This window comes from Hyaena hyaena, unplaced genomic scaffold, assembly GCF_003009895.1.
Source record: "Hyaena hyaena isolate Hyena2069 unplaced genomic scaffold, ASM300989v1 scaffold_82, whole genome shotgun sequence".
Classification (NCBI taxonomy): domain Eukaryota; kingdom Metazoa; phylum Chordata; class Mammalia; order Carnivora; family Hyaenidae; genus Hyaena; species Hyaena hyaena.
In genome coordinates this window covers 934,104-956,554 of record NW_024080713.1, presented here as the reverse complement: position 1 = coordinate 956,554, position 22,451 = coordinate 934,104, and the positions used below count along the sequence as shown (strand labels likewise).

Here is a 22,451-nt window from a genome sequence, read left to right as displayed (position 1 = left end):
ATCTTGTAATCTTTTGTCACAGCCCCAGGAGTGTTTGATATCTTCCTTGCTATCTGGTATGACAAGATGTTCCAGGCTCAATTTACACATTTCCTGTCCCAGATCCAGAATTAGCCATTTATCTAAGGCAACAGGGTTTCTTTTAATGGGAAATAGGAAAGAAAACAATCTGGGCTCTAGGAGTGCTCATTAGTCATCTTTTCCAGGCTCTTCCAGCGGATAATATTAGGATATATATATATATGAAATACATAGTGAATTCATACTGATATTTCCAACTCAAAAGGAGGATTATAAGGTTTTTATATAAATTTTTAGTATCTTTTACACCTAAGGTCTTGGTTCCTTATAATATTAATATAATTACTACTTGATTTATCCTACAGTATGTACCAGTATCCAAATAATGATACCAGTATTATTAGTAACAATCTAATTGAGAGCAAGTTAGGATTTCCACTTATCGCCAAGGGATGTAGAGTTAAATTACCCTACCTTAAGGTCATTTGGAAAAGGTTTCATTGATACTGAGCTTTCTTTGTTTTTATTTTTCTTTTGATTTTTAGAGTTAAGAATCTTTTGTGCTAAATACACAAAGGGGGAGGGGGCTCATAAAAAGAAGTGCTCCTGGGTGTCCGGCAGAATGAAATGAAAATGTTATGTAGAAAGTACACTATAAACCACAAGATTTATGGGAACGTAAAGCACCGACTACTGTGATTGTTTCTCTGGGGCAAAGGCCAGCTTCACTCCCAGTTAGAGGATGCTATTGGCCAAATTGTTTAGAGCTCACCTGGTCCCTGACTCAGGGTTGATCACTAGCCATTGGGGCCCAATGGTCTCTTTTGGCCATTTGACCTCTCCATGTCTCAGGCTTCTCATTTGGTGATAAATTAGAAAATCTACCTCATAGATTTTCTGTGCAGGTTAAAGGAAAATGTCTATTCTACTATATATTTTTCTTCTTCCCTCTTCTGCTTCCATCAGGAAGCTGTGTGGGAAATTTAGACCATTTAGAACATGGCAACCAAGCAGACAGAGCCGGTCACCATCATTAGCCTCCGGAAGCTGAGCCTGGAGACCCCAGAGCCACAGCAGAAAGGTAAGATAATCACGGGAATCTCATATCCTGAAGCTGCTGTTTGATTTTCCCCTGTATTTACTAGTTTTTATAATAACAGATTGGTTTCTCCACACCTTCCTCCTCATTATTAGTGAGCAGTCCCCCACATATATTCCCTTTTCACAGAGGCTATTTCTCACTCTGCCCTTCCTTGTTAGAGTCAAAGACGTTTACCGTGGAAGATGCTGTGGAGACCATTGGATTTGGACGTTTCCACATTGCTCTGTTTCTGATCATGGGCAGCACTGGGGTAAGTGCTCCTCAGAGGTCATTTGAGTCTCCAAAGCTAATTCATTATTAGACACATAGGGTCTTCTCTGACCTCCAGCTCTGGAGTGTCCATTCAGGGAAGGGAGTGACAGGAAGCAGGAACCCAGTGAGGTGGTTAATTCAACAATAATTGTTCTCTACCTGTGGCAGGTGTCTGGTCAAGAGTGGATAAATTTCTGTGTCTTTTTGTTCTGGGAATTCAATATTAATTTGTATGTATTTTTAAATGCGTAATTATTTATTTTGAGAGAGAGCAGGTATGTTTGCACTTGCGCATGCGTGCAAGCACCAGCAGGGGAGGGGCAGAGAGAAAGAGAGGGAGGGAGAGAGAATCGCAGGCAGGCTCCATGCAGGCCCCAGAGCGGGGCTCAAACTCACAAATCGTGAGATCATGATCTGAGCCAAAACCAAGAGTGGGACGCTTAACTGACTGGGCCACCCAGGTGCCCCTCAATATTCATTTTTAAAAAATCCTTTAACTCTTTTCCTTCTCTGGGAAGAGAGGAGAAAACTAGTATCATACTAAGTAAAATGGGGCACATGGCCCTCAAACATTTTGTGCATAAGCATCCCATGGGACATCTGTTGTAATTACAGATTTCCAGAACCTTGAAGCGGTACTGATGAAGGTTTGCTATTTACCATCAGCTATTATGAGAAAAGAAGAGTGAGCTCGGCCTCAGGGCTTTCACTGACAGTGAGCCCACTACAGACAAAACCACTACAGCTTCCTCCCATTTTGCATAGGTGCGCTGAGAATATGTTAGGAATATGATAGTGATCATGAGACCCAATGGAGAATCTGAGAGAGGGGGTCCGCATGACAGTGGTTTAAGGTGGAAGACGAAGATGGCCATGAGACTAGTGAATAAATAATAGCCCTGACCCTCACTCTCAGCTAAATGGTTTGAGAAAAAGAGTCATGTGAGCTGGAGGTGGCACTTGACACGTTCTGAGGCATCACTGCAGTGTCCCTGCACTCTCAGGAAGCAGTCCAGTAAAGGACAGAAATGCAAGACATGTCCTGGCCCTACTTTTATGATAAACAACAATACAATTTAGAACATTTCTTCACCTATAAAGTAATATCTCACCTAGGCTCCAAAATGTTAAGATTCCATATTTCAAGGCATGAGAGGGTATGAATGGGCAAAGTGCTAGCCTAACTTTCCTCTACTGTCAACCAGAACATTTCTACTTCTGTTTTTCATATTTGGTTTCCAGCATGGTTTAATTAGTGGCCCCCTTGGCTTAAACACTGCTAAACTCTGCATCTTTTACCTTCAAATATATTGAGAACCCTGTCTTTTCTTCCATAACAGCAAGTGAAAAGGATACACAGAATTTTTTGCGTTCCCAAATCAAACCATCTGTACAAAGAGAGTGCATTTTTATTGGTTATTATTTGTATTGGAAAGATGGTACTGAGGGCATGCCTGGGTGGCTTGGTCAGTTAAGCATTCGACTCTTAATTTCAGCTCAGGTCATGATCTAATGGATTGTGAGTTCGAGCCCTGTGTCAGGCTTCGAGCTTACAGTGCGGAGCCTGTTTGGGATTCTCTCTCCCTCTCTCTCTGCCCTCCCCTGCTTATTTTCTCTCTCAAAATAAAAACAAACTTAAAAAAAAAAAAGGAAGATGGGGGCACCTGGGTGGCTCAGTTGGTTGAACACCTGATTTCGGCTCAGGTCTGATCTCACCATTTGAGAGTTTGAGCCCCACGTTGGGCTTTGTGCTGACACCTCAGAGCCTGGAGCCTGCCTCAGGTTCTGTGTCTCCCTCTCTCTCTCTGCCCCTCTCCCACTCGCACTCTGTGTCTCTCTTTTTCAAAATATAAATAAACATTAAAAAAAAAGATGCTGCTATTGTACCCCTTCCCAAATGATACTTATCACCTCTATATAACTAAGCCCTGATGTCCATATCCAGATCCATGTTTGTGGAGAATGTGAGAATGTGTGTCTATTGCACATATATACTTGATGTTGTTGTGAAATAGCTTCTGGTTTTCTTTAAGTGTTTTATAAGCCACTTAAGTTCTTCCCAACCCTTCAAGATTGGAAGGGCTATTTACCAGGTCCGTCCCTCCCTCCGTCTCTCTCTCTCTCTCTCTCTCTCTCTCTCTCTCACACACACACACACACACACACACACACACACACACACACACACACAAGTGTTTAATTGGGTGTTGTAACCAAATTCCTCCCCTGTTTTTAGTATGGGCTGCTTTGGATGGATCTTCTCATCAGAATAAGTGTGTTGACAGTGATGGGCATGGCTCCTCCTGGCCATGGTCTGTTAAAGTTCTTGGTCCGAGGCAGTGGGAGCACTAGTTGGATTTCAGGGCCTCACATGACCAGGGTATGTGTAATAGCAGCAGCACGGCCTCAGTCTCTGACCAGGCCATCCCAATGTCCTCTGAGGTCTTCTAAGATCTCCTTCTTCTTCTTTTTAATGTTTGTTTATTTTTGAGAGATAGAAACAGAGCACAAGTGGGGAGGGGTAGGGAGAGAGGGAGACATAGAATCTGAAGCAGGCTCCAGTCTCCAAGCACTTGAACCTGTGAACTGGGAGATCATAACCTGAGCCAAAGTCAGACGCTTAACCAAATGAGACACTGAGGAGCCTCTAGATCTTCTTATACAGTGCTGCTCCATGATGCCCCCTCCCTAGGTCCCAGCTTGTCCCTCTTCCCTAAGCCTATTATATCAGAGTAGGGCAGAGCTTTATCCCTTATTGGCTTACTTTCTCCTAAGTCCATTTAGAGGAGTGGAGTCCTGATTAGTATTGACCTACCTGCTCTGAATTACTGAGAGGAATATGTTTAATAAATCAAACATCTTTCTGAGGTTGTCATGCCATCTCTTATTCATTATACTTTTTGGGCTAAGACATACCAGCTCTCTGAACTCTAAGCATGACTATAATACTCTCCAAGAAGAGACAAGCTTTTATGATACCTTTCCAATTCCCATGTAGTAGCTAACACCACTATACTTTGTTCATCCCAGACCTTCAAGTTATAAATATGCAAATAGACCATAATACATAATCCACATAAATATCAGTTCTTCCCTAACATCTTTCCCTGAGATATAAATTCACCCTGCAATGGATTGCAAGAAATGAACAGAGGATGATATTCAAACTTGCTATTTATTAGCACAGAGTACACTGAGTTTGCTGAATAGACACTGTTTCCTGATGATGAACTCGTTGTTCTGTACTTGCTGCTTTAAGTTCTTCTGGTTTTCATGAAGCTTGCCTTCTATCTCAGCTTCTTGAGTGCAGAGACTATTTCACAAGTCTATCTGCAAGGGCTATGCCCTGAGACTTTCACAATCATCAGTATGAAGCAGCAAAGCTAGGTTGATGTAGATGCTGTGGTTAGCTAGGTTATCCCACTAGGTAAGTGACTGCCCCCTCCCCACCCCAACACCCTCCTAGTGCTGCAGTGCAAATGCATGGATCAGCAACATCACAGATGAATACTCATCCTCAATCTGTGGGAACCTAGCTATTACATCTGTGAAAGCCAAAGTTCTATACTTCTTTATCCAACTAGAAGTGCCAAGTGGGTTCACAATAGGTGCTCCCTAAGCGGGGGAGGGGAAAGGAGGGGGTAAGGATTAGAAGGCAAATGTGGGAAGAATTGATGAGAAGCTAGCAATAAGATATGGTATTTTCTCTCCTCTTTTAAGGTTGCCGAGGCCATGGAGATCATGTTAATAGCAGTCGTGTCTCCTGTCATCCGCTGTGAATGGCAGCTGGAGAATTGGCAGGTGGCATTAGTGACCACGGTGAGTGCCTGCTTTGAATAAACCAGCTTCTGCTCCCCTCCCTCCATCCCGCAGGGCTGAGAGCCAGAGGCTCCCTCACTGTTTGATGTGTTGGCTTGGCAGGGTCAGACTGCCATTTTAGGTCTTTCTCTTTCCTCTACTCCTGTAGGGAGCACAACCTTGAACTGCTTGTTTTCTAGCCCCTAGCAAGAGGCTAGAAGAGACCGATGCAAATCAGAGAGAGTAGCTCTTAAGTCACAGATTAGTTATGGCTTGAGTCAGACTGCAAATTAGTTGAACCATAGTGACTTAGGCAATCATCAAATCACCATCACTGAGGTGAACTGTATTACGCAAACAACTTTCCTCAGAGATCATTACGAATAGCTTTATGAATTGTACCCCAAGTTTTGCCACGGAGGGAATTAAGGATATTATATATCATTGTTTCAAAAGGTATTTATTTAGTGCCGATGGATGGCCAGCAGGCGCTGTGTGCATACATGCGTGTTGGAGGGAGTGCAAGCAGTTCCCTGTTGCCTGAATAGAAAGTCAGGAAGAGAGAGCAATGGAGACGAGTTTGCAGAGACAGGTGGGGGCCAGAAGCATCTTGGAGTCAGTGCAGGGACTCCATTCTGGAGACCACTGTAGGCCCCTGTGCCCCAACTTGGGTCAACATGTGCAAATCCTCCAAGCAAAAAATAGTCGGCCTGTATGATAGTTTTTCAAATTATTGTTTTATGTAACAAGAATCAATTTTATCCAAACACATCATTGACTTCATAGTCATTATGTATTTCTCATTAAATGGATATTAAAGTCTACTTCCTATCATGCAGAGCTCTGGTAAATCTTTGTCTTTTTTTAATCTTAAAAGAGGTTCTTCATGCTTAAAATGGTGGAGGCCACACTGTGGATGACAGGGAGCCATTCAGGGGCTTTAAGGAGGGACATGGTCAGCTTTCCAAGAGCTCTGAGGAGATAAGGTTGGAAGGTAGACAAGTTAGCAGTGGTAAAGCGGCAGAGTGGTTGGACGTGAGGAAGCGTGTTCTGCAAGTATTTAAGAGGTCCCATGAGCCAAGGAGGTAAAAGAAGCACAAGGTGAGGAGTGGAGAATTGTTGTACTTGGGTATTTAAGCTGGTTTTCATGAAGTCAGGACTTAAGAGAGAAGTACAGTGAGCCAGGTGCCAAGATGCTCACTGAAAGGGGAGTGTCAGGAAGCAGGTAGGCGGTGATGGGTACAGAATGCAGAGTCACACGGCAGAGGTTTTGAAAGAGGGCGAGGCTCTGTAAGAGAGTAAGTTATGGCCTGAAACTGGCCATGGAGAATGCTGGAAGTTTTCCCTAGCTCCCGAGCCTTCTGCAGGTTATGGGCAGAGAGCAGCCTTGGCTGCTTCTGGGGAAGGGGTGTCCCCGTCTCTCACTTGGGAATTCCTCACCTGGGAATTCTCATCTGCGCTGGAAGCCAGGAACCTCATCCCCACCTCAGCAACTGATCTGAGTTCTCCCTTCAGGTGACATATAATGTCCACACAGTTGTGGTGTTCTCTGTGTCATGGAGGCCAGGAACCAATAGAGCCCAGTTGTGTACTCAATCCCAGCAGCAAATGCACGGATCTACTTATTTTCTTACGTCTATTTCCCTCTTTAAAGTTCCATTTTAAATTTTGTTGCACTTGTTCCTTTTTTTTTTTTTAAGTTCTAATACTTTTAGGGGTACCTGGGTGGCTCTGTTGGTTGAGCATCTGGCTCTTGGTTTTGGCTCAGTTCTGATGTCAGGATTCGGGCGATCGAGCCTTGTGTCGGGCTCTGTGCTGCCGGTGAGGAGTCAGCTTGGAATTCTCTCTCTGTCCCCCCCTCTCTTTCTCTGCCCCTTCCTCACTCATGTGCTCTCTCTCTCTCAAAATAACTAACCTTAAAAACATTTCTAGTGCTTTTTTTTAAAGGTTTATTTATCTTGAGAGAGAGAGAGAGAGAGAGAGAGAAAGAATCCCGGGCAGCTTCCACCAACTGAGAGATCATGACCTGAGCTGAAGTCAAGAGTCAGCCACTTAACTGACTGAGCTACTCAGGTGCTCCCAAAGTTCTACTACTTTTAGAAGAGGGAAGGAGTATAAATAAAAATAGCTAAAGGCCTTACCTGGGCTTGTAAGTAAGTGACTCCGCCATTTTTCATTTTTTTCTATGTACAAAAGGTAGTTGCAATTTTGAGAGCCTTCCTGGTCAGTCCTGTCCCCCTAGAGCGAGTACTGTAAGGTTTTGTGTAATTACAACTGCACCATGCCCCAGCTGGTCTGTGGCTGTGCACAGCCTCTTTCCTGAGGATGCTGGGAGAGCCAGCTGCGGTGTCTGCGTCTGTCACTCCCACGAAACTATATTACATGGTTCGCTTTCTATATTTACAGCTGAGACTTCATCGGTTGCATTTATGTTGTTTCTGGTGGCATCTAAGGAGGCTCCCTAACATCAGCTGTAACACGACTTCCTTGTTAGGTGGGTCCCAGCTCAGAGAAAGTTCTCTAGGGAATTCATGTCACCCCTCATGTGACCATTTCTTGCTCATAGTTGACTACGAGCTGACTACCTGGCTAACTACCTGGCTGACTACCATTCTTTAGTGTCTTTCATCCTGGCTTTCGTGTCTGTGAGTCCCATCCAACGTTGGCAACTGTACTCTGGGCTCACTGACCACAGCCTTGCTGACTGGAGGGGCCTGGACCACTTCAGCCAAGAGGCCACATTTTCATCATCTCCCAGGCTCCCCATCTCCCAACCCAGCGCCACCTTCTGGTCAGCCTGGCCTGAGCAGTTAACTGTAAAACCTTGAGGAAGAATTAAGGTTCCTCATGTTTTGTGGATGAAGAAAACTTTCTGTGGTGCATAAAACAGAAATAGAAGAGTAATTTTTATGCTAAAAATAAGTACCTGCAGAGAAAGCAGACCCTTCAAAGAAAGGGGGAGAGACAGGGAGAAAGAGTGAGAGAGTTTTATGTCTTCATGCCTCTGTGCGATCTTCCAAATAGGATCAGCGTTCACAAGCTTTGGGGTTCGTATGGACTTTGAGTCAAAGTTTGTGCTACAGGTATGCTTAATAATAAACAACTCACCCTTAAGAAAGTCATTTCTTTACACCGAATGGGAAGAAAAGAAGAAAAATTTTTTAAAAACCTGCCACTGATGGGAGAGAACAGAGTAAACCTTAAAGTTAAACTTACTTGACTATTTCCTTCACCTGTATTAAAAAGTTAATTAAATTTAATCCAGTTGCAATTTAGTCTATTAACCCAACATAGTATCTCCATAAACAAAAGTGTTTTAAATCCAAAGAGCCACTTTCCTCCTTGCCCTGGGTGGTTTGTGTCCGACCTCCTTTCATTCAACTCTGGTCAATTCTTCTTCCTTCTTGGAGGGAGTTTGATAATTTCATAATAGAAACTGCTTAATTTCAGGGATACCCACATTTTGATATTCACCAACTGATAGGACTTTTTCTTCGGAGGCTTCACACCCAGCACAGAGCCCAATGGAGGACTTGAACTTAGGACCTGAGATCAAGACCTGAGCTGAGATCAAAAGTTGATGCTTAACTGACTGAGCCATCCAGGTGCCCCACTGATACGATTTTTTTTAAGTTTTCAAAAAATTAAAAAATTTTTATTTTTTATTTTTGAGAGGGGGTGACAGAAAGAGGGAGGGAGAGAATCATGCGGGGGTTGAACTCATGAACCAGGAGGTCATGACCTTAGCTGAAGTCAAGAGTCAGATGCTTAGCCAACTGAGCCACCCAGGCGCTCCTGAAATGGTGGTGGTGTTGTTTTTAATTGAGTGGCTGACATAGGGTTGACATTAAAATACATATATATGTTTGATAATCAAGGCCATTAGACAAAGAGAAGGAGGTAAAAAATCTTGTCATCAACTACCATCATCTTAAAAAAAAAAACACATTAATACTACAATCAGAAAGAAAATTATTCCAGAATTTAAAAAGCCCTTAATATTTAATAAATTTAGATTTATTCAAAATATATCACATTGATCTTATTTTTACCATTTTTCTGAAGATCAATTAGATTCCATGATAGGACAGCATCTATCCCAAGACTGGCATTTAGAAAGTACTGACTTCTTCCCCCCTCCCCTTCTATCCTGGAAAGCACAGTGCACAGAGGAAAAACATGGCTTTGTGTTCAAGAATAGATATGATTGTTTTTATAGTTCCTTGTGGAAGAAATGTGTTTCAGTCTTCCTTAAGACGAGTAGGGAAGGGAGAGAGAAAGCAAAGCAGGCAGAGAGAAACAGCTCTCTTACTGAAAAAGTCTTAGAAATGCAAGCTAACACCTTTCCTTTGATTACCCTAGAGGCAATCAGTCAGAGATCTTACTAGAAAGGAAAGCTAGTGAAGCTTGGAACTGCTTGAAAAAAGAAAAATAAGTAGCCTAAAGGCACAGACATCAGATCACAACTCAGGCCAAGTTAAAATGCTGGTATCCTATCTAGCTTCTTGAATTTTATCAGCATAGGCCAAGCCATAATGAGAGCAAGTAAGAAAAAGAAATAGATTTATATTAGTTTTGAAGAGTGTTTCTAAATGAATTATTAGTTTTGATATTTGTTTAAAGTTTCTATTTACCTGTGATAACACAAAGGGAAATTGCTTCTAGAAGTCTCAACTTGTGTGTGGCATAAGGTAGGTCGTGAAGGAATAGAGTTTTTCTCTTAATTCTTAAAATGGAAATTTGCGGTGATACATCTGATTAGAATGAGGCCAGTGCTGTCATCTTGGGTCACAGGGAAAGCAATGACCTGTTCCTTCGACTCCGTGGAGTCGCTGCCTCCAGGTGTGGGGTGAGCCTAGGGGAGGCATCAGCCTCTGGAGCCCTGAGCATGTGAACCAGAGAAGGAAAGTTTTGTGAACACACGTTCTTCATCTTCTACCCCTCACACATTTCCAATCAACTTTTCGTTAAGACGGATGAATGGGAAATGCAGTAATCAGCATATTATTGATAGCCTGCCTACAGGATAATTTTTTCTCACTCCATCTCCAGATGGTGTTTTTTGGCTACATGGTATTCAGCATCCTCTTTGGCCTTCTGGCTGACAGATATGGCCGCTGGAAGGTAGGTTGGCCTTGAAGAATAATTTGTAATTCTCTTTTGTGTATTCTTTTGTGACGATGTCCCCACTGCTTCTTTCTCTTTAAAAATTTTTTAAAAATTTATTTTGAGAGTGAGAGTGAGAGAATCCCAAGCAAGCTCCACATTATCAGTGCAGAGTCAGATGCAAGGCTTGATCTCACAAACTGTGAGATTATGACCTGAGCTGAAATCAAAATCGAGGGTCTGACGTTTAACCGACAGAGCCACCCAGGTGATCCACCACTGCTTCCCTTTAGTGGACATGTATCTATCAATAATGAAGATAGAATGTGCAAGAACGTCCTTCTCTGTCACCACGTGCCTGAATTCCAGGCTTGGCTTCTTGCTTTCTGAGGTATTTTCCTAAGGTACCTACCCTTATACCTGATTCCCATTGTCCATGTATGGAATTGAGGGATGTGCATAGTTAGAAAATATTAGAGTGTAGAGATTTACACATATAAGCATAAGCAGCTTGACATTAGTTAACTTTGATATCGCTTTGAAACTAAGCCACTTGCTCAAGACCACATACCTACTAGGATTAAACAGTATAAACAGTAAGACATAAATGTATATCTTCTGGCTTTAAGCCTCGGTCTCTCTCTTTTTTCTTATCTGGTTTCTGGTAGGGAAGGCCTCTCTAAACATAAGCACAAGAGAAGGGGTGGGGGAGCCCCAAAGGAAAATAACTAAAGAATTGGCTGTATGTTTTACAGTACTCAGAATAAATAACATAGACATTCACAAATTAATTTGAAAACACAAGCATCTCAAAAAATGCAAAAACCACAAGAAGACATTTTACCAAAAAAAAAAAAAAGAAAGAAAAAGAAAAAGAAATACAAATGATCAACAGATCTTAAAAAAAACATTCAAAAATGGCAGCTCCCAAAAGGAAAAATATCAGGAAGCATACATTTTTTATTACCAAATCCATAAGGAATTTTCTTGTTTTAGAGAAGGTTGCAAGTGTACAGACACCTTCACGTACTTACTGGTATAGTTTTTCTGACCATTGGTTTGGCATATGAATCAAGAACCTTGAGAATAACCATTCTCCTAATCTGATCATTTTCTTTTTTCCTTTTTTAAAAAAAGTGTTTATTTCTTGAGAAAGAGAAAGAGAGAGAGAGAGCATATACACAAGCTGGAAGTAGCAGAGAGAGAGGGAGAGAGAATCGCAAGCAGGGTGAAGGCAGAGCCCTATGCTCAAACTCACAAACTGTGAAATTGTGATTGGAGCTGAAACCAAGAGTTGGATGCTTAACTGACTGAGCCACCCAGGCCCTTCTGATTATTTTCATTCTAGAAATCTAGCCTGTTTAGATTACCAGACAACCATAGAGATATATGCACAGACACTGTCACAGCTAATTATAATTGTGAGAAAACCTCAGCATGCAACTCTAGGAGACGGGCTTATGCGTCATATTGCATGTATCTAGTCCATCTTTCATTGGCATATTTTGCAGCCATTAAAAATATGCCTTCCCTTTCAAGCAGGGAAAACAGGATTAAAAACATGGTAACATTTTTCTTGGGGTTAGTATTTTCTTTGGGTTAGGGAGTCAAGCAAGTCAAGCAAGATTTAAATATTTTGTCTTTCTCTTTTTCTTCCATATTCTCTACTGTGAATTTGTACTATTCTTATAATTAGAGAAAAAGTAAATAACCTTAAGGTTTCTCCTCATACCCATTCTGACACAATGCTTCACTGTGCTCCTAGCGAGGGCAATTTTTTGCATCCTGATTTAGAAGTTTAGGCTCCAGTCACCTGTTAGGGTGGATGCAATTGGGCAGTTTTGACAAATGGTCTAAATTTGGAATGCCTGGGCTTTCAGGCAATACAATGGTACTGATTGTGTTGCTTGAAGATGGGGAGAGATTGGTGATCTCCCTGTAGATAAGCTCCTCAGAGAAGCAAGCATCCGGATGGAAATTAAAAATCACCTTCAGAAGTTAAATTTTCTCCTGTGCCTTCCTTTGATGCAAGTCCCACTAATAAGCCTCCTATTGTTGCTTCAGATTTTGCTCATCTCGTTCCTGTGGGGAGCCTACTTCTCCTTGCTGACCTCTTTCTCTCCCTCGTACATCTGGTTTGTCTTCCTGCGGACAATGGTGGGCTGTGGCGTGTCTGGTCACGCACAAGGGTAAGGACTTCAGCTAGAGGTTGCTTGGGAGAAAGATGCGTACCCACCCCCAGGTACTTAAACATACTCTGTGGCTAATGGGTCAATAGCATCAATAAGTTGCAAATGTATAAGACCCCACGTGTGCTAATTAATTTTCAGCTATTGATTGATTGATTGATTGATGACTGCTTTTTTCACTAAGAGCTATTTACTCATTAAATGACGTTTGATGGTGAGGCTGGCAGAGTGCACTAGATTGAATGCGTGTCAACTTTTCTGTCCCTAAGGCCGATCTTTATCTAAATGCTAAGACTAAATGCTAAGCCGAAGTGCTATTTGAGGTAGGAAACAAACACGATCTATTAATTTCTTGAGGATTTGTTGCAAGAATTTAGTTTGATTAGAAGCACCTTTAACATTTAGGAGTTACTGTTTTAGAGTGCCATTGCCCTGTGACCAAACACCATGTCTAAGTGCATTTGCAAAGCAGAGGGAGAGCGCTGAAGGAGATTGCTGCTGCTTGTCCTCATCTGCCCTGGGATAAGTGTGCGGTGTCTTCTTGTGCCTGGGCGTGGGAAAGGCATTCTGCTGAAAGTTCAGCAACTTGGAGCCTCCCTTAAATTAGCAGGGCCCCTCAGGCTACTCTCTCCTGGGTGCCTTGGAGCAAGTTACCCTTAGAATATATTAAGAGATATCAAAGCACCTAATTATTACCTTAATGTGTTGGGGAGAGATTATTCTTCCCTGGGGCAGAAATTAAGCCCCACTCTGAGCTTTTGAATTTTAAAACATCCCTCAGGAAGCAGCCCAATAAATCTATCAAGAAAGCCCAAATCCTACTTAATAACTGCAACAGAGAAAAGCAATTAGAAAACTGACGGAATATGAATCTCTCTATTTGTGTACACACAAAATTAATATGTACTTAATTAGAAATCTGTGCTTTGACTGTCTTCATTTGTTGTGGCAACTACTTACTTTCTTTTAGGTGTATTTTAATTTCCCAAGTATGTTTTAGAAAAGGATATCAGACTTGGCAAAACATTTTACCAACTTTGTGGGAGGTGGGGGGATGGGAGGGGAGCGCAAAAAAAAAATAAGGCTCATCTTTCTTAAATGGTAGAAGGTTTAATATAATATTGGGAATAAACAGTAAGCAGAGGAGCAGCTCTAAATTTCTTATTGTTCTCTTGTGTAGATATTAGCTCTGTTAGCAATTATACAGCAAACATAATTGTTGAGGAAAAACTTCTGTTTTCCTTTATACACTCACACTCAATACTTCTGACAAATCTGCACTTCTGACACTGAGTGTGTGGGTTATTTACACACTGACTCTGTGACTGAAAACTGCATCTAAGTGCATTTGCAAAGCAGAAGAAGGCCACTGGAAGAGATTGTTACATGTATATAATATAAAAGTATATATTTCTTGCCATTTCACAATGATGAACTCTACAGTTTTTAATTCTTTATCTCTGTGACAAGAGAAGTTATGATTTTTAAAAGTTATTTGCTTTTGTAAAAACAAATTTATTCTCTTTCCCCTCCCTTCCTGCTTAGGCTAATCATAAAGACTGAATTTTTGCCTACAAAATATCGAGGCTATATGCTCCCCTTGTCTCAGGTAAGGTAAAATAGAAAATCTACCCGGTCTTTGGATCCTTAAGAATATGATGTACATGGTTTTTCTTCTGGCTGACTGATTGTTGATTGTTTGATTAGCACACTGCCTATTTCTTGGTATGAACCGGAGAACACTGGCAATGCTTGATGCCAGAGGTCCTATTCCAAGTTATCCTGAGCCCTGGCTTCTGTCATACAACAGTACCATTTAGAACACAGTATCCCCTTCTGGGAAACATTCCAGTGGCTGGTTTCAGCGGAATGAGAGAAGGCCTGGAATGCATCTGGGATGCGCTTTCCCCTTCCACTGAGTCTTCAGTGGTGGTCAGCGGGGTGGGTGGAGGACACAACTACCCCTTTATAGGACATCCCATTTGCCCTCCAGGGTTACTGGTGTCTGCAAGGCCATAATTGGCCCATGCCTGTGGGGACATGCTGTAAGTGCCTCGTCTGCCTGAGCCATCTATCCAGGTGAGAAGACTGGGATGCTTCCAAGCCCTCCCCAGGCCCCACTGGCCACTGAGGAGAGGTTTTCCATCTAGAAGCCATGTCAATGAATCTAGGTGCCCTTGTACCATTTCTGATGCTATCCTTATCCAGAAGCCCTGACTTTCAGGTGGCCCAGGAAAGAGACATCTCTTCTCACTGAAACATATGTTTGACAATAAATAAAGCAGTAGGAGAATATTTTAAAATTTATTTTAGGGAATGCCTGGGTGGCTCATTCTGTTAAGTGTCTGACTCTTGATCTCAGCTCAGGTCTTGATCTTAGGGTCATGAGTTCAAACTTCATGCTGGGCCTTGTACTGGGCATGAAGCCTACTTAAAAAATAAGGGCACCTGAGTGGCTCAGTTGGTTAAGCCTTAGACTTCAGCTCAGGTTATGATCTCACAGCTCGTGAGTTCAAGCCTTGCGTCAGGCTCTGTGCTGACAGCTCAGAGCCTGGAGCCTGTTTTGGATTTTGTGTCTCCCTCTCTCTCTGCTCCTCTTCTGCTTGAACTCTGTCTCTCTCTCTCTCAAAAATAAATAAACATAATAATAATAATAAATAAAATAAAATTTATTTCAAATTTTTCCAATACTAAATTTAGGCAACTAGAAATGCGAAAGAATATAACAAATACTGGTATGCTAAGTCTTTACATTTCTCCCAGCTTTCTTCTGATCTTTGTTAAGGTGGATGCATATACTTTTGATACTTAGCATTTAGATTTTACACTTAACATTATTTCCTGGGCGTGGGCCTGCTCAAGCTTATGTGTGGACATTTTCTCTTCCACCTGCCATCCCTTGGTATTCATTGGCATGCTTGCTGGTTATGTCTTCTCCTTGCTAGTCCTATTTTCCTGCCCTCCTTGGGTCATCTAATTAATTCCAATGGTTTTAGCTATCTATATTTGTAAACCCCAAAAATCTTTATCTGCAACCAAGAGCATCTCCTTGAACTTCAGTTGCAGGCAGCCAATAGACTACTTGATAGTCACTTAACTATCATATAGGCTCCACAAATATGATATGGATAGAATTCACCTCTTCATGTTCCCCTGAAACCTCTTATTTCCATGTTCCCTCTATATTGGGGACACAAACAAGAGCCATCCCTGATTCTTCCTGTTCCCTTATACCCATTCAAGCTGTCACCGAGTCCTGCTGATTCATCCCTTATTGATGGGCCCTCAACTGCAGTGTCCCATCAGCAAACCCTGTCACCTTTACTCCAATATCTGTGCCAAATCATCATTTAAAATTTTTTGCCATTTCGCTACTGAAATCCTTTACAGTGCCACATTGCCTGTTTTCTGGTCTACTGCAATGGCTTCCTCCTAGTCTCTCCAGAAAGTTCATCCCTCAGCACCCAAGTCACACTCCATGATATTACTCTTTTTTTTCCCCACAGTCCTTAGCACTTGCTGAAATACTCTTGTTCATTTTTTATGATAGAAGTATTTAGTGATAAAATAGTCATCCCTTAGTTAGACTCCCCCAAAGAGTCTTTTTTTAAATATTGTCTTCTCTCCATCTCTGTGAGGTGGAGTGAGGTTGTCATTTACTCTCCAGCTTCCAATGGGGAGATAATGCCAACACTAATACTTGGAACTGTTTGAATTCCCAAACTCATAAGGCCAGGCCAGAATTGGCTGCTATGTTATTTGTTGATGTAAAATTATCTTCAAGATACATTTTCAGTACAAAAAGCAATATTTATACTATGATGCCATTTGTAAAAAAAGAGAAGAGCAAGATATATCCTTATTAGCTTGTGTATGCTTAGAACAACTTTGGAAGGACACAAGAAATTTGGGAATATTGGTTCCTTCTGAGACAAGAACTGGATGGCAGGGAACTCAGAGCAAGAGAGTATTTGCAGTGTTTTCCTGTGCCATTTGTGTTATGAACCAGTGAATCTATTATTTATTCAACAGGGAAAGCAATGTCACTGTCTCAGGTTTTTAAAACTTTGGTGACATTACTTACCCCTTGTGTAGTGAGCCTTCCATTGATAGACAAGCACACTGAGCCACATTGAAGTGAAATGATTTTCCCAGTTCATTCCAGGTCCTGGAGGTCATGCTGGGAGTAGAACCTCAAAGACCTTCTCCCCCTCCCCCCTTTTCTTCTCTTCCCCTCTCTTCCTCTTCCCCTCTCACTCTGAAATGCTGGACAGAGAGGCTCCTGAGAGAGGTAGTGTTAGGCACATTGATAGGAGAAATGTTAAAGATTTTATTTCCAAGTAATCTCTACACCCAACCTGGGACTTGAACTTACAACCCTGAGATCAAGAGTCACATGCTCTACTGACTGAACTAGCCAGGCACCCTGATGGGAGGACTATTAATCTTCCATTCTCTCCCCAGATTTTCTTTTCTTTTTTAAAAAAAATTTGTTAACATTTATTCATTTTTGAGACACAGAAATAGAGTGCAAGTGAGGGTGTATATGAGAGAGAGGGAAGCAGAATCCAAAGCAGGGTGCAGGCTCTGAGTTGTCAGCACAGAGCCCCATGCAGGGCTCAAACTCATGAACTGTGAGATCATGACCTAAGCTGAAGTTAAATGCTTAACTGACTGAGCCACCCATGTGCCCCATCTCTCCCCAGGTGTTCTGGCTGGCTGGCTCCCTGCTTATCATTGGCCTGGCCTCTGTGGTCATCCCCAGCATTGGGTGGCGATGGCTCATCCGCATCGCCTCTATTCCTGGCATCATCCTAATCTTGGCCTTCAAGGTGAGGATGCTCACGGGCTCCCTCTGGCCCTCCTTCCAGTTGGGCCACTATCCCTCTTGCCCTGCAAGTACCTTCCTCACATCTGCTTCTTCCCTTTGCTCAAAACTGTCTCAATCCACTTCATCCTTCCCCTCCTGTATCCTGCCTTCTGATTGTTCATTCCTGGATGTTTTGTCTGACAACTCCTCCCTATTTGGGCTGACCCCTCTCGAAGCTTTATAGCTTGTAGTTGGATGCCTTCTACACATTCTCAGGCCACTGAAGACTGGCTAGTTTGTCCTTCTGTTCTCCTACTAATTTGCAGAATCCCCATTTTCCTTAGGTTCTCATAGAATTATGCTCATTGTTCAAAGTCGGGGTTGGCCACTCAGTGGAACTGGGATGTATTTTGTGTGTTTATCACCTAACACCATGGAATCAAAGAATTTGGGGTTTCAGAAAGGTCCTATGAGGACATTTATTTCATACCCCAACCCAAAGCACACATCCTGTCTGTGCTAGAATACTTCTGGCTTTGGGCATTTTAATTTTTATTTATTTTTGAGAGAGAGAGACAGACAGACAGATAGACAGAACAAAAACACAAGTGGGGGAGGCACAGAGAGAGAGAGAGAGAGAGACATAGAATGTGAGTCAGGCTCCAGGCTCTGAGTTGCCAGCACTGAGCCTGATGTGGGGCTCAAACTCATGAACTGTGAGATCATGACCTGAGTCAGATACTTAATGGACTGAGCCACCTGGGGAATTTTTAGACTTCAGACTTTATAGACTACTTCCGTATGTTCCATCTGCAGGCAGTCCCAGTTCTTAGGAAGTTCTTTCTTCGGTTGAGAGGACCCTTCCTTACAAATTTACCTGCAGTCTTAGGACTTGTCTCTGAAAAACCAGAGGTCTGTCTTCTACATGATATTTTACCACATACTTAAGAATCTAGTCCAATCAAAGCTTTCCTTCTCTGAATTAAACAGTACCATTACCTTCAACTTGTTCTCATGACACCCGGTCCCAGAGCCCTGTCCATTTTTTTCTGGATGAGCCAGTCGGTCATTGTGATCATCTGTTACCTGATGTCCCACACAAGCCGCAGGTGCCTGGGCTCAGGAGCTTAGTGGGCTTGGGGTTTCCCATGAATAGCCCATCTGCCTTGCTTGGTGTAGTCTGACTGTGCTACTTCGTAGCCAGCTGCCTTCCACAGCTGGTGCTGCTGGGCTTCAGATCAACTATAACCCAAGGTCTGTTCTGTGTGAGTTGTTTCCAAGTCTAGACACCTGAAAACTATTGTTGGACAATTGATATGTTCATTGTTCCTAATGAATAGTGTGTGTCTCTTAGGGTTGTGGGGAGGATTAAACAAGGTAATGTGTAAAGCTGTCTTCATGAGCCTAGAACATCATCAGTTTTCAACGTGTATTAGCTAAACAACTATATTATTACCTTTTTAAAAATTATTAATTTGAGGGGCACCTGGATGGCTCAGTTGGTTGTGCATCCAACTTTGGCTCAGGTCATGATCTCGCATTTTGTGAGCTTGAGACTGGCATCAGGCTCTGTGCTGACAACTAGGAGCCTGTACCCTTTTTCAAATTCTGTGTCTCCCTCTCTCTCTGCCCCTGCCCCGCTCATGCTCTGTCTCTCTCTCTCAAAAATAAACAAACATTTAAAAAATTATGATTTTGAATCTTGACCTCATCATTGGATCGATCACACTCACATTGAGCATATACCAGTCTCAACATTAGCTTCCAAGGCTGAAAATAGCATAAGACACAGTTCTTGCCTCCAAGGACCTCCAGCAAGAGACAGCTATAAAAGCAAAAGGTGGTGGCACCAGTGAGACCCGGTAGGCGCTATAACAGCTCTCCTCTGGGCGCGCAGCGGAGGGAGTGGTTTGTTCCAGTGGGATGGTGCTGTTGACTTAGGCCTTGTGGGCTGGAACGGCTTGCATTTGGATGGCCAGACGGGGGAAAGGGCATTTTGGTGGGACTGCCGCATCAACCCAGTCATGAGGGTGTGAGATGCAGAACATAGTTGAGGGAGAGTGGGGAGGCTGGGATGAGGGGTGCTGGGAAGCTGGCTCATGGCTGCATGGAGGAGGGAACACAGAAAAGGCCAGGAACGCAGTCAGAATAATCCCTGCGGCAGATGAGGAGGAGCCACTGGGTGGGGAGCTGGGGAGCGGAGTGCTGCTGGGGGAGGGGCTTTTCTGAGGAAGATCCAGCCGGCCTTGATGGGTTGTGAGGCATGAGGGACAGGAAGTGGTCCACGGTGATTCTCAAGGTCCCAGCTTCCAAGGATTCCCATTTTCTGAGTATGGTGTTCAAGGTATTCAACAATAGTGTCATCAAGATGTCCCGCTGTCATCAAGATGGGACTGAAATAAGGAGAACACAACTCTGTTTGTTCTGGATCCACTTGGAATGCACAGGATGCCTGCTGTATGGCGTGGCTTTGTGCTTGCTTATCCTCCACCTCTGGAAACCGGGGTGGCCTGATGTATGCAACAGGAACACCCGAGCCCCCGGGGTCCAGAGAGGTTACAACTCTGATGTACTTTCCTTCTGTGCCCAGTTTATTCCTGAGTCCGCTCGCTTCAATGTCTCCACTGGGAACACTCAGGCTGCCTTGGCCACGCTGGAGCATATCGCCAGGATGAACCGCTCCGTCATGCCAGAGGGGAAGCTGGTAGAGCCCATCCTGGTAAGTGCCCAGCTGGGAGGTCTCCTCCCCCCACCAGCCATGTCTGTCCTCCTGGGACAGACACGGGACAGTCGGAGGGGAGGGGTCCTTCGCCGGGTAGTCCTGCCCTGGAGGTAGTAGAGAAAAGAGCAGAGTAGACTGGGACTAAACCAAGCTCCACCCACAGCCAGGCGGCCCTGGCAAATTGAGTTCCCTGCCTTCATTTTTTCATGTGTGAAATGGGAATAGTACCATCTACCTTGCAGAGGCAGTCACATGATTTGGCATCATTGCTTATGTCAGTGAGAGATTGTTTTATAATTTTATTTTCTTGTACTGACCTTATAAATAATATAAAATGGTATAAATGATAAGCGGTATCAAACCTATAAACATCATTAAATAATGTTTTAATGATTTTAATTTAGTTTTTATTTTAAAAAATGTTTATTTATTTTTGATAGAGGGGAGGAGAGGAGCAGAGAGAATCCCAAGCGGCCTCTGCACTGCCAGCACAGAGCCGGACATGGGGCTTGAACCCACGAACTGTGAGATCATGACCTGAGCTGAAACCAAGAGTCAGATGCTTAACCGACTGAGCCAACCAGATGCCCCTTTTTTAAATGATTTTTTAAAAACATAGTTTGGCATTTAAATTCTAAGGTTTCCAGGACTCTCAAGGTCAATTTGAAATCTTTTCTCACATGAGCCCTGACCACCCACCTGCAGGCAAGTCAATCATAAGCTCTGGGAACTTTGACCAATGGCACCCCCCTCACCCATCTGGCCAACCCGGCAAAGCTTCTCATGAGACAAGAGTTAGCCTCCTGGTTATGGCTGGAATATGGTTACGGAGTGCTTGGTGAAACTTCCGTCTCAGTAGTTTATGCCTAATACTTATTTTGAAGTGAGAGGTGGGGGATAGTGATGGGGTGTTATGAGGAGTTTTGGGAAGTATAATTCACTTTATGTAAAGGTCAGAGTCTACTGGTGTTTAAGACTTTTGATTGAGTCAGTTTTGGTAATGTATATTTTAGAATATTGTCCAGCTCATCTAAGTTTTCAAATTTATTGATGTAAAATTGTTCCCAGTATTCTCTGATGAGGTCCAAAAATCTACATATGTCTCCTCTTTCATTTTAATGCCATTTATTTGTGGCTTCTCTCTTTTTCCTTGGTCTTTTTACTAACGGGTTTGTATATTAACTTCAAAGAACAAGGTTTGTTGTTGTTATTCCCTTTAATGATTTTTTTGGTGGTCTCATTAATTTCTATTCTTTGTTTTCTTCTTTAGATTTTTATGTTTTTCTAGCTTCTTGAGTTGAGTACTTAGCTCATTTGTTGTCATTTTTTTTTTATTTTAAATGAAGCATTTAGCTACATTTGACAAGTTATTTTAGAGAGTAATTTTTTTTTGTTTCTATTTTGTGACTGCTATGAATTTCTCTTTCACCCTTGTGTTATCTGTTAACCCTCTTTTTTACTCTTTGTTTCTAATTTAATTGCATTTTGGTCAGAGGATGTTTTCAATTGTTTGGAATTTGGAGACTTTTCTTCTCCACATAGTGACTATCCATTGATGCTCCATGTGTGCTTAAAAAGAGCGTGTGTTCTCATTGAGTATATATATTTTGTTATACTTTGTTAATTGCATCCTATAAATATCTGATGCTTGTGCAGATTTTGGTTAGCTGAGCTTACAGTTTGTCAGTAACGTGATGGCTTTGTTTATTTCTCCTTATAAGCCTGACAGTTTACTTCACGTATTTTGAGAACATCTTGGTGCTTCCTAGCATATGATTGACTTAATCTGATGGATAGATTTTATTATGATTCTTCTTTATACTGCCTTGGGCTTTACATTTTATTTTCTCTCATATTAATATACTGAAACTAGCTTAAGTTAGCATTTTTCCTGATGTTTCTTTTTTCCAGAACATTGTTTTTAACTTTTCTGTGTTGCTTTGCATTGAAAGTATTTCTTCTAAATATACAGCTGATTTTAACTTTTTTCACTCAGTCTGGTATTCTGTGTCTTTTAGCAGTGAATTTGATTCAATTGTATCTATTGTGATTACTCACATATTTGGACTTCTGCCATTTTATTTTATATTTCCTCTTGACCATGTCTTTCCTTTTCTCTTTTCCTACCTTTTACTAGAGTGAATTAGTTTGCTTTTCTCCCCACTGTGCTTCCTTCTACTGGCTTAGAATTTATTCACTCTATTCCTTTTAATATAGAGGTAGCCCTTAAATATTGAAAATGTGCTTCCACATATCTATGATTTTTAGTATCTTTATATGCTATCTGAAAAATACAAGGACCTTGAAGATATTATGATCTTCCCCAGTTTCATCTTCCAAATTATTTCTGTCTGATTTTTGGCTTCATGTTGTTTATAAGTTTTCCTAAATTAGATAGTGCTTTCTTTTTTTTGTTAAAAAAATTTTTTTAACTTATATTTATTTTTGAGA

At 42.1% G+C, this 22,451-nt stretch overlaps 1 protein-coding gene across 1 annotated transcript in view; it reads left to right on the top strand.

Annotated features, from left to right (window-relative positions):
- The first annotated feature begins 1,020 nt into the window (after window positions 1–1,020).
- Window positions 1,021–22,451, top strand: part of SVOPL (SVOP like) — a 60,929-nt gene continuing 39,498 nt past the window's right edge. Inside the window, exons 1-8 of the mRNA XM_039234042.1 lie at window positions 1,021–1,102; window positions 1,282–1,373; window positions 5,096–5,194; window positions 10,226–10,297; window positions 12,344–12,468; window positions 14,014–14,077; window positions 17,175–17,300; window positions 19,869–19,997. Of these exons, the coding sequence (XP_039089973.1) occupies window positions 1,021–1,102; window positions 1,282–1,373; window positions 5,096–5,194; window positions 10,226–10,297; window positions 12,344–12,468; window positions 14,014–14,077; window positions 17,175–17,300; window positions 19,869–19,997 (789 nt within the window). The remainder of the gene's footprint in view (window positions 1,103–1,281; window positions 1,374–5,095; window positions 5,195–10,225; window positions 10,298–12,343; window positions 12,469–14,013; window positions 14,078–17,174; window positions 17,301–19,868; window positions 19,998–22,451) is intronic.